The 13,389-nt window shown below is 41.1% G+C and overlaps 1 protein-coding gene across 1 annotated transcript in view; it reads left to right on the top strand.

Annotated features, from left to right (window-relative positions):
• The first annotated feature begins 733 nt into the window (after positions 1-733).
• LOC138977215 (mucin-2-like) overlaps positions 734-13,389 on the top strand; it is a 28,864-nt gene continuing 16,208 nt past the window's right edge. Inside the window, exons 1-6 of the mRNA XM_070350120.1 lie at positions 734-823; positions 1,538-1,559; positions 4,060-4,089; positions 4,554-4,688; positions 5,362-5,625; positions 5,926-8,535. Of these exons, the coding sequence (XP_070206221.1) occupies positions 734-823; positions 1,538-1,559; positions 4,060-4,089; positions 4,554-4,688; positions 5,362-5,625; positions 5,926-8,535 (3,151 nt within the window). The remainder of the gene's footprint in view (positions 824-1,537; positions 1,560-4,059; positions 4,090-4,553; positions 4,689-5,361; positions 5,626-5,925; positions 8,536-13,389) is intronic.

The following is a 13,389-nucleotide window of genomic DNA, read 5'->3' as shown; positions in this document are numbered from 1 at the left end:
TCTCAAACACAAACATGACTTCATTAAAACGCGTTATCAAAAAGCGGAGAAAAACGAAACAAACAAATGCGCAAAAATGTATTGTATCAATTTACATAGCAAAATCGGTTGGGTTATTTTTGAGAAATGCTTATCACAAACAAACATCCAGCGGGATAAAAAAAAAAAAAAGCTACCCTAGCTACGCCCTTGTTAAATCATCCAGTCAAGCATTGACCAAATGGAAACATAAAAGAATATGACCAAGGACAAATACCACGAAGCTCCAGTTTAGTTTTGTGCCGGCATTTACACCAAAAGTGATTCAATTATATCTATCTATCACTATACTGATCAACGGCTCATCGCGATGAGATACATCAACAAATTCATTAAAGAAAATAAAGAACATACACATTACAATGATTACCTACTATTTATATATATTATAATCAGAACGACAAATGTAGTGACGTCCTGTTTATCAAAAATTATCATTATGATCAAAATGAGTTTTCTTCTCCTGGTTTGTGTGCAGAAACCTGCAGATACGTTCCCGTCTACTATTACGGTTGCGATTTACAATACCGGGAGATAAATCAGTTTCAGGTTCCTAACAGAGAAGCCTGCGAGAATGAATGTGAGGGCTCCATAATTCAAAAAACTATCTTGGGGTGGTCTTACCAAGTACGGTGTTGGTGGTACACGTATAACGCGACTGGCAAAAGCGACGATTTCACGTGCTTGCTTCGGCATGGCCTTGCCTTGGATGATCGACCAGAGTGCAGAGAATGGGCTGAGGATGACGAATCTCGAGACTTCCTTCGTCTCTGTGATGCAGCGGGTTGGTATTCAAAATGTCTGACATGGAGTGTTATGCAATAGCTTTATATAGTCCTTGATTCAAACACAGTGTTGCACGTGGCACATTCTCTGTATATGCCTGTGTGTCTCTCCCATCCGTGTCTTTCTGACACACACACACACACACACACAGACACACACACACACACACACGCACACACACACACACAAACACCCGTACGCACGCACACACATACACACACACACACACACACACACACACACACATACGCACGCACGCACACACTCATTTGCCTCTTTCAATTCACAAGAGAAGTCACAATAAAAAAAAACCATAATGATGTTGTTTACTAACAGCTTATTGAATACAATCAATTATCAATTATTGTCCAAAGATAAGAACCCGATCTCTGTTTCAGTGACGTCGTCGACTCCACTTCAACTAGAAAGTTCTTCCTGCAAAGCGGCAAGCGATGTCAGAATAAGCCGAACAGTCTTCCATCCCGAGACAAAAAATGAGTGCAAGTATTTTTGCGAAACAACATCCTTCAAATCCCCGTCCAGAGATGGGTTACCCTGTTGGGCTTTTCGCTTCGACAATTTTGACAGATTCGGCGTCTTCCAGTGCGAGCTACTCTTCGCAGTCAGTGATCCACAGATTTCCTGTGACCAATCAACTGAGACCTCACAACCTTCTCAAACCGGAAACGTATATGAAGTTTATTTCCGGCAGTGCCCTGAAGGAGACTCTCCGGGTAAGCGGTTCAAAGTGTGTACATTGCTGCCTTTGTCAACACTAACAGCGTTTCAGGAATATTGCAAACAAGTTAAAACAAATATCGATATAGATGTACACAAAATGCCTCTATTGTGAATGTGCTAGGTTAAATCTGGTCGAATGTCATATTTATGCAGTATATCAATGTCGAGACAGTACGCAACAATGTGAAAGTCGTCATTCGAGCATTCACATTGAATATTGATAATCTCAGGCACAGCACAGACATGGATTTAATACCACACAGGCCATCATCCAGGGTGTTACCTTTATATACCATGAGCTAAACACAAAATATCAAAAAATAGTATTTACACATTAACATGCTTCCATTTGAAACTTCGAGGTCTTCATCGGGGATTGACGCCCGACAAAAGCTAATTGAAGCCCGACGGAGCGAAGCGACGGAGGGCTTCAATTAGACTTTGGGAGGGCGTCAATCCACGATGAAGACCGAGAAGTTTCAAATGGAAGCATGTTAATGTTATTGTAATTCAATCTGACGACGATCTCTTTCCTGCTTTCATGCGGTTGTAAACAGACAGAATTGGTTCTGTTCTGTTCACACACTACTTTCAGTCCACCTACCTGCAAGGGTCAAGTCCCAAGAAATATGTCTCTGTATTCCTATCGTATCACTCTGCTTCTGTTTTGTTTTCTTTCACACACATTTTCACTTCTTTTTTGACGGGTTTCTGGACAGCAAACTCTAAAACAAATTCTTTTTATCACAAAAGCGATCTTTGGAATTGACTGACGTAGTCCGAAAGAATTCATGTATCAACTTACCTCAAGCAATCGACGTCATCACTTCGCACAATTTATGGTCTCGGTATTTCGTTGGCCTTCATATTTCCTACTTGTAAAATGACCCTCAAAGCTAACCAGGTTGTTAATGGATTTTTTTAGCGAGTGGCTATCGACAATTGTAATTCAATCAAGTTTGCGTTTTAATGAAACAGATCCTGTGATTGGTCAGAATGCCCCAACTCATTAAAAATTACCGGTGACTAATTGTCGATAGCCACTCGCTAAAAAATCCATTAACAACCTGCTGGCGAGGCGCATTGATACCGCCTGACTAGTCTCGGTTAGCTTTGAGGGTCATTTTACAAGTAGGAAATATGAAGGCCAACGAAATACCGAGACCATAAGGTATGCGAAGTGATGACGTCGAATACGTGACGTAAGTTGATGCATGAATTCTTCCGGACTACGTCAGTCAATTCCAAAAATCGCTTTTGTGATGAAAGAATTTGTTTTAGAGTTTGGTATCCAGAAACCCATCAAAAAAGAAGGGAAAATGTGTGTGAAAGAAAACAAAACAGAAGCAGAGTGATACGATAGGAATACAGAGACATATTTCTTGGGACTTGACCCTTGCAGGTAGGTGGACTGAAAGTAGTGTGTGAACAGAACAGAACCAATTCTGTCTGTTTACAACCGCATGAAAGCAGGAAAGAGATCGTCGTCAGATTGAATTACAATAACATTAACATGCTTCCATTTGAAACTTCTCGGTCTTCATCGTGGATTGACGCCCTCCCAAAGTCTAATTAAAGCCCTCCGTCGCTTCGCTCCGTCGGGCTTCAATTAGCTTTTGTCGGGCGTCAATCCCCGATGAAGACCTCGAAGTTTCAAATGGAAGCATGTTAATGTGTAATTAGTCACCGGTAATTTTTAATGAGTTGAGGCATTCTGACCAATCACAGGATCTGTTTCATTAAAACGCAAACTTGATTGAATTACAATTTATTTTAACAATACCCATTGGTTATTTCACGAGATTGTAATCACAGGCCAACGCCTAAGCAAACAATGAAAACAAAACGACCTAAGTGTAATGTGCCTCTATTTAACGGGTGTAGAATATCAGAAATGTTTGCATATTTGAGCAACATAGACACAAAAGCAGTATGTATAGTAGTTTGTAAACGTCGCGTAGCCTAGACCTGCTGCTACAGAAAACAACAGTTTAAATGATTTTCTTGAATTTCTTATTTTGTTGTGTGTGTGTGTGTGTGGGGGGGGGTTACTGTAGATTGAACATGTGAATACTCTTGTTCATAGATGTAAAACCACTTCGAATATGACAACAAACAAACTGAAGATCAAACAATGACAGCGGAGGGGTGACAACAAGTTCACGAATCATTTGCGCTTGATGAAGTTGCTTCCATTAGCAAACATTTAGAGACAATCCGTTAAACAATCAAATGAAAAATAAAATAATTAAAAACAACAAAGCAATTGATAAATTAATGAGTGTTTCTAATTCGTGTTGTTACTGCGTTTTGTTTACCTATCAAACTGTCCCTGGGATTTTAAATGTTCAGTTACAATGAGGTTAAATTTGTGAAGGTAGAATCACACCATACTTGGACAAAGCTGTTCTATTATGTTTTTATGTATTTAATTTATGTTGTGTGTGTGCGCTTTGGTTAAATCTATAACATTTCTGATTCTTCATGTGTCAGACGGGGATCTCGCTGAAGTTCAGATCACAGGTAAGGAATTATCCAGGTTATTAACATTAACACAGACATGGTTAGCTAGAGCTATTGTTAAGAGAGAGGTGATATTTCTTTCATATATTGATGTTGTTCCCGACATTATTCTTATGCTAAGAACTTTGCACTCAAGACACAGAAAACCGCATTCAAGAAAAAGTGGTTTCACCATAACTGATCGTTCTTTGTTCGCTGTCTCTGTCTTTGACTATATGTATGTATGTTGTGTGTGTGTGTGTGTGTGTGTGTGTGTGTGTGTGTGTGTGTGTGTGTCTCTCTCTCTCTCCATCTCTCTCTTACACCCTCTCTCTCTCTCTCTATCTCTCTGAGTCTCTCTCTCTCTCTCTCTCTCTCTCTTTCTCTCTCTCTCTCTCTCTCTCTCTCTCTCTCTCTCTCTCTCTCTCTCTCACTGAAAGTGACATTGTTTAACGTATCAACGCCTTTTGTTTTCCTCTCCATAGAGTCCTGCAGATATTATACTCAAACAGTTTACAACGACTGCAACTTTTACAAGAAATCAACAGAGGAACGCCTCGTGCTCAGCGAAGATGAATGTCGCAGAGCATGCGACACAGCCGAACATAGCAACTGGCGCTGTTGGTGGTTTTCCTACATATCTTACGTATTGTACTGGTGGCCGGCTTATGTCTGCTATCTGCATTTTGGGTGGAGCCCGTCTGACTGTCCTGGTCAGCCTGTGGCTGCTGGTTCATCACGAGACTTTCGTCGTTACTGTCGTACATTAGGTAACACTTTGATCACAAATTATATTGTTGTTTCTTCAAAACCTTCTCTAACCCCAACTTTAATAAAAAAAACATTAATCTTCTGGTACTCTCTCGAAAACGCCCTCTGGGTCATTTAAAATACCGGTAATCGGAAAAGAAAATGTTGGTGGTGATGGTGGTGTTTGTGGTTTTATTTAAAACGACGACAATGATGGTTGCATGTGGCCATTCTTATGATGATGATGATGATGATGATGATCATCATCATCATCATCATCATCATCATCATCATCATCATCATCATCATCATCATCATCATGAGTTAAAGCGTTACATTTGTTTAGTATATCGTTGTTGATGATAGTATTACAGTTGAGCATGGAGATGCCTGTTAGCAAACCAATCAAATTCACTCACTCATGATGTACAACCTGTAACGTATACACTTGACAATGTCTGCTTTACCAAACAGAAACACCTGCAGTGATATCACAGTACCCTTTAGTTCGCCAACCAGACAATGGTATCTGTAAAACATCAGGCAAGCACATCAGTAGAGTCTACCATTCCCTGGAATCTACCCCGGAATGCCACAACCTCTGCAACAAAAACTGGTTCAAGCTTCCATCAGCTCGCTACTTACCGTGCATGGGGTTTGAATTCTTACCCCGCAACGCCCTGGAATTGCCGCAATGCACACTGTGGTTTGCCGAGACAATGTTGGAGTGCGACCAGCCTGAGGACCATGACGCTTCAAACAGCAGTACCACATCATCTGCGTCTTTCCCCTGGCGATGCCCTGTTTGTAAGTGAATGTAACTTTTCCCTCTCCCCCTTCTCTATTCTATCACCACTTTTTGGACACAATGGACTTGTAAACAATAAAACGAGACCAATACGCAAAGCAATAAGATTATTCAAAATTACAGATATAAATTAATACTGATTTGTACCTCTTTTTTAATACTGTGCTGAACTAACAATACCGTGTCGTGCGAAAGACGCTCGTTTTCTGTAGCTATAATATAGTTAACTTTGAAACAGGAGAGTCTAATGTTTTCACATCATTAAAATGTATGGGTGTTTTTTCTCTACTTTCTTGCAGATACGACAGTGGTACCGCCAACAACAGATCACACAACTGCTGACATGCCGACCACTACTACTGACACACCGACCACTACTACTAACACACTGACAACTACTGCTGACACACCCACCACTACGGCTGACACACCAACCACTTCTGCTGTCACACCAACCACTACTGCTGACACACCAGCCACTCCTGCTGACACACTAACCACTACTACTGACACACCAACCACTACTACTGCCACACCAACCACTACTTCTGACACACCAACCGCTACTACTGAAACACCAACCACTACTACTGGCACACCGACCACTACTGACACACCAACCACTACTTCTGACACACCGACCACTACTGACACACCAATCACTACTTCTAACAAACCGACAACTACTGACACACCAACCACTACTGCTGACACACCTACCACTACTACTGACACACCAACCACTACTACTGACACACCGACAACTGCAACTGATTCACCGACCACTACTGCTGGCACACCAACCACTACTGACACACCAACCACTACTGTTGACACACCTACCATTACTACGGACTCACCAACCACTACTACTGACACACCGACCACCACTACTGACACACCGACCACTGTAACTGACACACCAACCGCTACTACTGAAACACCAACCACTACTACTGGCACACCGACCACTACTGCTGGCACACCAACCACTACTACTGGCACACCAACCACTACTGACACACCAACCACTACCGCTGACACACCAACTATAACTGACACACCAACCACTACTGACACACCAACCACTACTGCTGACACACCAACCACTGCTGACACACCAACCACTACTGACAAACCAGCAACAACTATTGACACACCAACCACTACTGCTGACATACCAACCACTACTGACACACCAACCACTACTGACACACCAACAACAACTACTGGCACACAAACCACTACTGACACACCAACCACTAATGCTGACACACCAACTATTACTGACACACCGACCACTACTGACACTCCAACCACTACTGCTAACACACCAACTATTACTGACACACCGACCACTACTGACACTCCAACCACTACTGCTAACACACCAACCACTAATACGGACACACCAATCTCTACTGACACTCCAACCACTACTGCTGACACACCGACAACTACTTCTGACACACCGACCACTACTTCTGACACACCGACCACTACTGCTGACACACCGACCAATACTTCTGACACACAAACCACTACTGCTGACAGACCAACCAATACTGCTGACACACCAACCACTACTGACACTCCAACCACTACTGACACACCAACCACTACTGACACATTGAACAATACTTCTGACACACCAACCACAACTGACACTCCAACCACTACTGACACACCAACCACTACTGCTGACACACCAACCACTACTGCTGACACACCAACCACGACTGACACACCAACCACTACTGCTGACACATCAACCACTACTGCTGACACACCAACCACTACTGCTGACACACCAACCACTACTGCTGACAAACCAACCACTACTGACACTCCAACCACTACTGACACACTGACCAATACTTCTGACACACCAACCACTACTGACACTCCAACCACTACTGACACACCAACCACTACTGCTGACAAACCAACCACTACTGCTGCCACACCAATCACTACTGCTGAAAAACCAACCACTACTGCTAACAAACCAACCACTACTGCTGACACACCAACCACTTCTGCTGATACACCAACCACTACTGCTGACAAACCAACCACTACTGCTGACACACCAACTACTACTGCTGACACACCAACCACTATTGCTGTCACACCAACCACTACTGCTGACACACCAACCACTACTGCTGACAAACCAACCAATACTTCTGACACACCAACCAATACTGCTGACACACCGACTACTACATCTGACACACCGACCACTTCTGCTGACACCCCAACCACTACTGCTGACACACCAACCACTACTTCTGACAAACCAACCACTATGGCTGACACACCAACCACTGCTACTTACACACCAACCACTTCTGACACACCAACCACTACTGCTGACACACCAACCACTACTTCTGACACACCAACCTCTATTGTTGACACACCAACCACTACTGTTGACAAACCGACCAATACTTCTGACACACCAACGACTAATATTGACACACCGACCACTTCTACTGACACACCGACCACTACTACTGACATACGGACCACTACTGCTGACACACCAACCTCTATTGTTGACACACCAACCACTACTGTTGACACACCAACCACCAAAACTGACACACCAATCATTACTGCTGACACTCCAACCACTACTACTGACACACTAACGACTACTGCTGACACACCGACCACTACTTCTGACACACCAACCACTACTACTGACACACCAACCACTACTACTGACACACCGACCACTACTACTGACACACCGACCACTACTACTGACACACCAACCACTACCACTGACACACCGACCATTACTGCTGACACACTGATAACTACTGCTTATACACCAATCTCGGATGATAGTAATTCAGCCAGGTCTGCCGACACAACAACCAAGTCTTCTGATGCAAGTTCGTTTAACACAATAAAGGACAATTTGGAGACAAAAACCATACCTTTAGATCTAACTGCAACTGCCGCAGAAACAACCTTAGCGAACGACTTTCCAAACACAACTGATTATCTTGGGCGTTCTGTTAATCCTCCTACAACTAGTCGGCCTGGACGTATCTACTCACCAACGAGAAAATGCGTATGTGCATTCCGGTCTAATGTTACAATGCTGCGTCCCCACGAGTTTGACGCCATCAAGCGTGACCTCGGCGTTGACGTTAGCAAGTTGTCGTCAACTCGACGACGAAAAGAAAGCTCGTCAGATCCTCGGCCGTCGACGGCTCAGATCGGTAGTGTTTGGGTGATTGTTATTGCTGTGTTGTTTGGTTTAGTTTTTATCTCTGATATTCCTTACATCTATAGAAATCTGAGATATAGAGAGTTTACAATAGTGCAAGGTAAACAAGCACCACAAAAAACAAAGTAATGATTATTTACCAAAAGGCTAGTTTCACAATGAGAGCTGCGGGTAAGTTTCAGTTATGTAGTATTTGGACATTAAATTCCTATCAAATGATATAATTGCCCTTTTTAGGCAAGTTCGCAGCACTCAATATTGATAAGAAGATAACATAAGAATTGTTTGCAAAGCCTTCAATCTTACACCAGAAATGCTCGGCCATTTCTCTCTACAATCGCAACAACAACAAATATTAATAAAAATGATTAAAAAAAAAAAGAGTCCGCCAATTTTCAACTCTCGGTTTGTCTTTTTTCGCAGCTTCTTGAATATGATTTTCATATTCAATATGAATACTCCACTTGCATTTCAACACTACACAAATCTTAAACCAAAGGGACGTAATTATGTCCTACATTTAAGATTCCAGCTTGTGTTCACGATAACGTTCAACCTTGATCTGTTCGGCGTTTTTTGTGTGGAATATTAGCATCCTTCAACGTCAACTCACGTCAAAAGTCGGCAGCATGGCTGCTTCCTGTGAAATCTTGTTGATCCGATCTGAAATTGATTTTTTTGAAAATCTTCTAAACTAATTCAAAAAATAAATCACACTCAATGCTACACAGTATACTGCCACGATACTGATTATGCGTATGAGTCCAAGTAAAAGAATGCTCTTAATACTTGGAAAAGCCTTGACAGATCTGAAGTAGTGAACATGAGCGAGCACGTGTGAAGCATGGAATCTTATGTACGTGTTGTGCTCAGAAATTATAGAATACTGTGATCAATGTGTTCCGTTAATCATTTTAAACTGGTCAACCCAGGAAAGTGAAATAATTATTGGTGTTGATGAGCACTGTCTTTTTAAATTCAAGTTACTGGCTAGTTACGCGAAACAATAAAACGCGAAGTACTTTTTTTCGATTAACAATGTAAACGTTTAGCAGTATTTGCCGAAATTACGACACAAGTTTCTTCAAATCTGTTTGGGCGTTTTAAGGACTGCTGAAATAAAACGACATTCCCAATCATAAAGCAAACTTGGAAGAATTTGTTTCGGAAATGCTTTTGTACATAATTGATTTTCTATCAGCACTAGTCTTGGTGTTTAAATGTATTTTTTTCTTGTCGAGAATACAATGTTGGTATTTGATTATGCTTTTGTCGGACTGTTTCTGTGGACGTATTTATACTTAGGATTTTTATTTATGTATGTATGCCATTCAGGTACCTCTCTGGAACACGGCCGGACGAAGAAAGTACATGTGCATGAGTATGCCTTAACTTTCATGAATAAAAATGTATCTTTTCTTTATAAGTTCTGACATCTGCGTTTGTTTTTTATTTCAGCTGTGCTGTCAATTTTCCTCTTCTTCATTTCTTCTTTTCGAGTATCTGGTGTCTTGTTGATACAAACACAGGTTTATGCCATTGATTTGATATCTGTTGCTATTTGGGTCCAGCGGACCATATAGGCCAAATCAGGACCCCGTTAATGCCATTAAGATAGTGGAACTCTGAACTCTCTTTCTGTTATATATGTTTGTATCTCATGGGTTTTTTCTTTCTGTGCATAATAATCACTCACGACATATGCAGCAAGAGTACTAATAGTTGATCGGAACCATGCAATCTCCAGACACAAACACAAAATAACAAGCATTGAAATGAACAAGCGACTTTCATCCTCAGTTTAATTTCCATTTTAATGTAGGACTGCTATATGAGTCTGCGTCAAACATATATGTTTGCCAGGAAATTCTAGTTACACTGTCCGGTGATAATTTCGTATGTGTTCTTTTCCCCCTGTGTGTCTGTTTTTGTGTCCTCTTGTAATGAACTGTACCTTTGATATTCCTTAAGGATTAACGCAAGGTCACTATAAGTACAGCTCGTTGCCAGTATAAATCAATAGTCACCTGAACAGAAAATCAGAACCGTTTTGTGCGATCGTCACGTGGTTTGGAAATCGCAGCGACTTTATGTGTAATAGTCTAAATTAATCTATATTTTATACAAATATTCTTCACAAGCTGATCCGGTTATGTATTAATTCATTGAGTGTCAACATTGCCTTCGATGTACAAAAACGGATACGGATAAAAACTCTGTTGATGAGCCGAAATAATCGACATGGATATTCTCGTAATCATCAATTATTAACTGAACCGATATTACATATTGCTCTGCAAGAAGAACGAGTAAATACATGAACTATAGGTCTGCACCCGCGGGCCGTATGCACGCAGAATACCCTCTATGTGCAGACATGACAAGACACTATAATTTGCCGCTACACCTTGTCTGTTCAGTGCAGTTAAAGTATCTTTAGAAGCGGGAACTCCAAAGATCAATGCGAAGGTGTGCGCATGTGAAGATGCTTCACGTTTGATCGAAGAGCTCAACATACTTACAAGACTAGTAAGGGAAGGTTGCCTAATATGGACCACTTTACATTTAGTCAAGTTTTGACTAAATGTTTTAACATAGAGGGGGAATCGAGACGAGGGTCATGGTGTGTGTCTGTCGGTGCGTGTGTGTGTGTAGAGCGATTCAAACTACTGGACTGATCTTTATGAAATTTTACATGAGCGTTCCTGGGTATGATATCCCTAGACGTTCTTTCATTTATTCGATAAATGTCTTTGATGACGTCATATCCGGCTTTTTGTAAAAGCTGAGGCGACACTGTCACACCTTCATTTTTCAATCAAACTGATTGACATTTTGCCCAAGCAATCTTTGACAAAGGCCGGACTTCGATATTGCATTTCAGCATGGAGGCTTAAAAATTAATTAATGACTTTGGTCATTAAAAATCTAAAAATTGTAAAAAAAAAAACATTTTTATAAAACGATCCAAATTTACGTTCATCTTATTCTCCATCATTTTCTGATTCCAAAAACATATAAATATGTTATATTTGGATTAAAACGGACTAGTTTCTGTCCACACCCATAGTTGTTATCACACAAACATGGCTATAATATATGACAACTAAGACTGTATTTGTTACATCAACAAGTTTTGATCCCAAGTTTCTACTGCAAACAAAAAAGATTAGCAAAATATCAAAGTATTGTATGTCTCCCAATGTGGACCACCTTCAACAAATAGAATAAAATAAAGCTAAAGGCTGGTTTCATTAATCCATTAAGAAGCTTGCTGAAAATAACCTATAACTATATATATCCCATGACCTCCCTTCTTTGTCTCTGTTACTTCAGTATGGGTATATATGTTGTATTTTTATAGCTCAATAAATACATCATGGACTCAAAAAAATATATGATAGTGCAGATTCCGATTTGGGCGAAGAACTACTTTGCTCCCGACCTTTGACCTCGCGCCGAACAATGTGACACATTTGTATGAAGTTCCAAAATCGTATTGCACGGCTCAGAAAACCATATCAGTTGCACGCAAAAATGAATCTCAGAACTGATCTGATGTATGAGATGCAATAAGCAAACGTTTCTTTCATTATGAAAGCAATGCAGGTGGGAAAAAACGAACATTCAACTTACAAGATAACCAGATGCTAGCGAACCAAAACAAAAACACGAGTACCCTCCCCTTGCTTCGTTAGCAGACGACTTTTGAGAATCTGTCAGACCGTCCTTACCTGGCACGGTTGGGCTTCGCTATCATCAGCTGTTTCACGTGTTTTGCGAGCAAGTCTACTCTTTTGCCTGGCTCTGCAGTAAGTCCACATTGGCGATGAAGGTATCTAAGAACTTAACATGTGTGTATTTTTCCGTAATCCAGTCATATTCTTTCAAAATGCAATCAAGCGGCGGTGACAGACTTGGGTCCTGTTTTCCTCGCACCCATACCAGTTTAGGTTCATGCAAACACACTCGCAAAACATGTAGATACATTTCAAATAGGGAGCAAATGGTTAAATCTACATATGTGTTCCCTAAAATTTGCTTCTCTGTCAATAAGACTAATTGTATAATAATGCGTTCGAAAAAAACAACGTGGAATCGATTCTGAATCGAGTCGAGTAAGCCAAATGGGGGCCAAACCGGTTTCCCCGTTCCGCCGACCTGAAACGCAAAAGAATTGTGCGCTTCAACTAAATGGATTTCTATACGACTTCATTACTTTCTTGCAACTTATGAACCTTTACTTAAAGCTTTTAAACGGTCTGAAAGTAGTGTTACCGCGTACTTATAGATGCACTCATTCGTTTTATTTTTTCAGCGACGGTCACTTAGTTTAAGGTTGCAAAAAGGCCAAGTCTCGCTGAAAACACTGTTTCACACTCCACAGATCGCAACAGTGCCGCTAGTAGTCTACACTTTGTGTTTGATGGTAGAATGGGATATACAGATTACAACACTCGTGGTTTTTTATATGGCTTGTATTTCAGTCAAGACCCAGCGGGAATATCAATCG

This window comes from Littorina saxatilis, linkage group LG9 (assembly GCF_037325665.1).
Source record: "Littorina saxatilis isolate snail1 linkage group LG9, US_GU_Lsax_2.0, whole genome shotgun sequence".
In the NCBI taxonomy this organism is placed as follows: domain Eukaryota; kingdom Metazoa; phylum Mollusca; class Gastropoda; order Littorinimorpha; family Littorinidae; genus Littorina; species Littorina saxatilis.
This window is presented reverse-complemented; position numbering and strand designations above follow the sequence as displayed.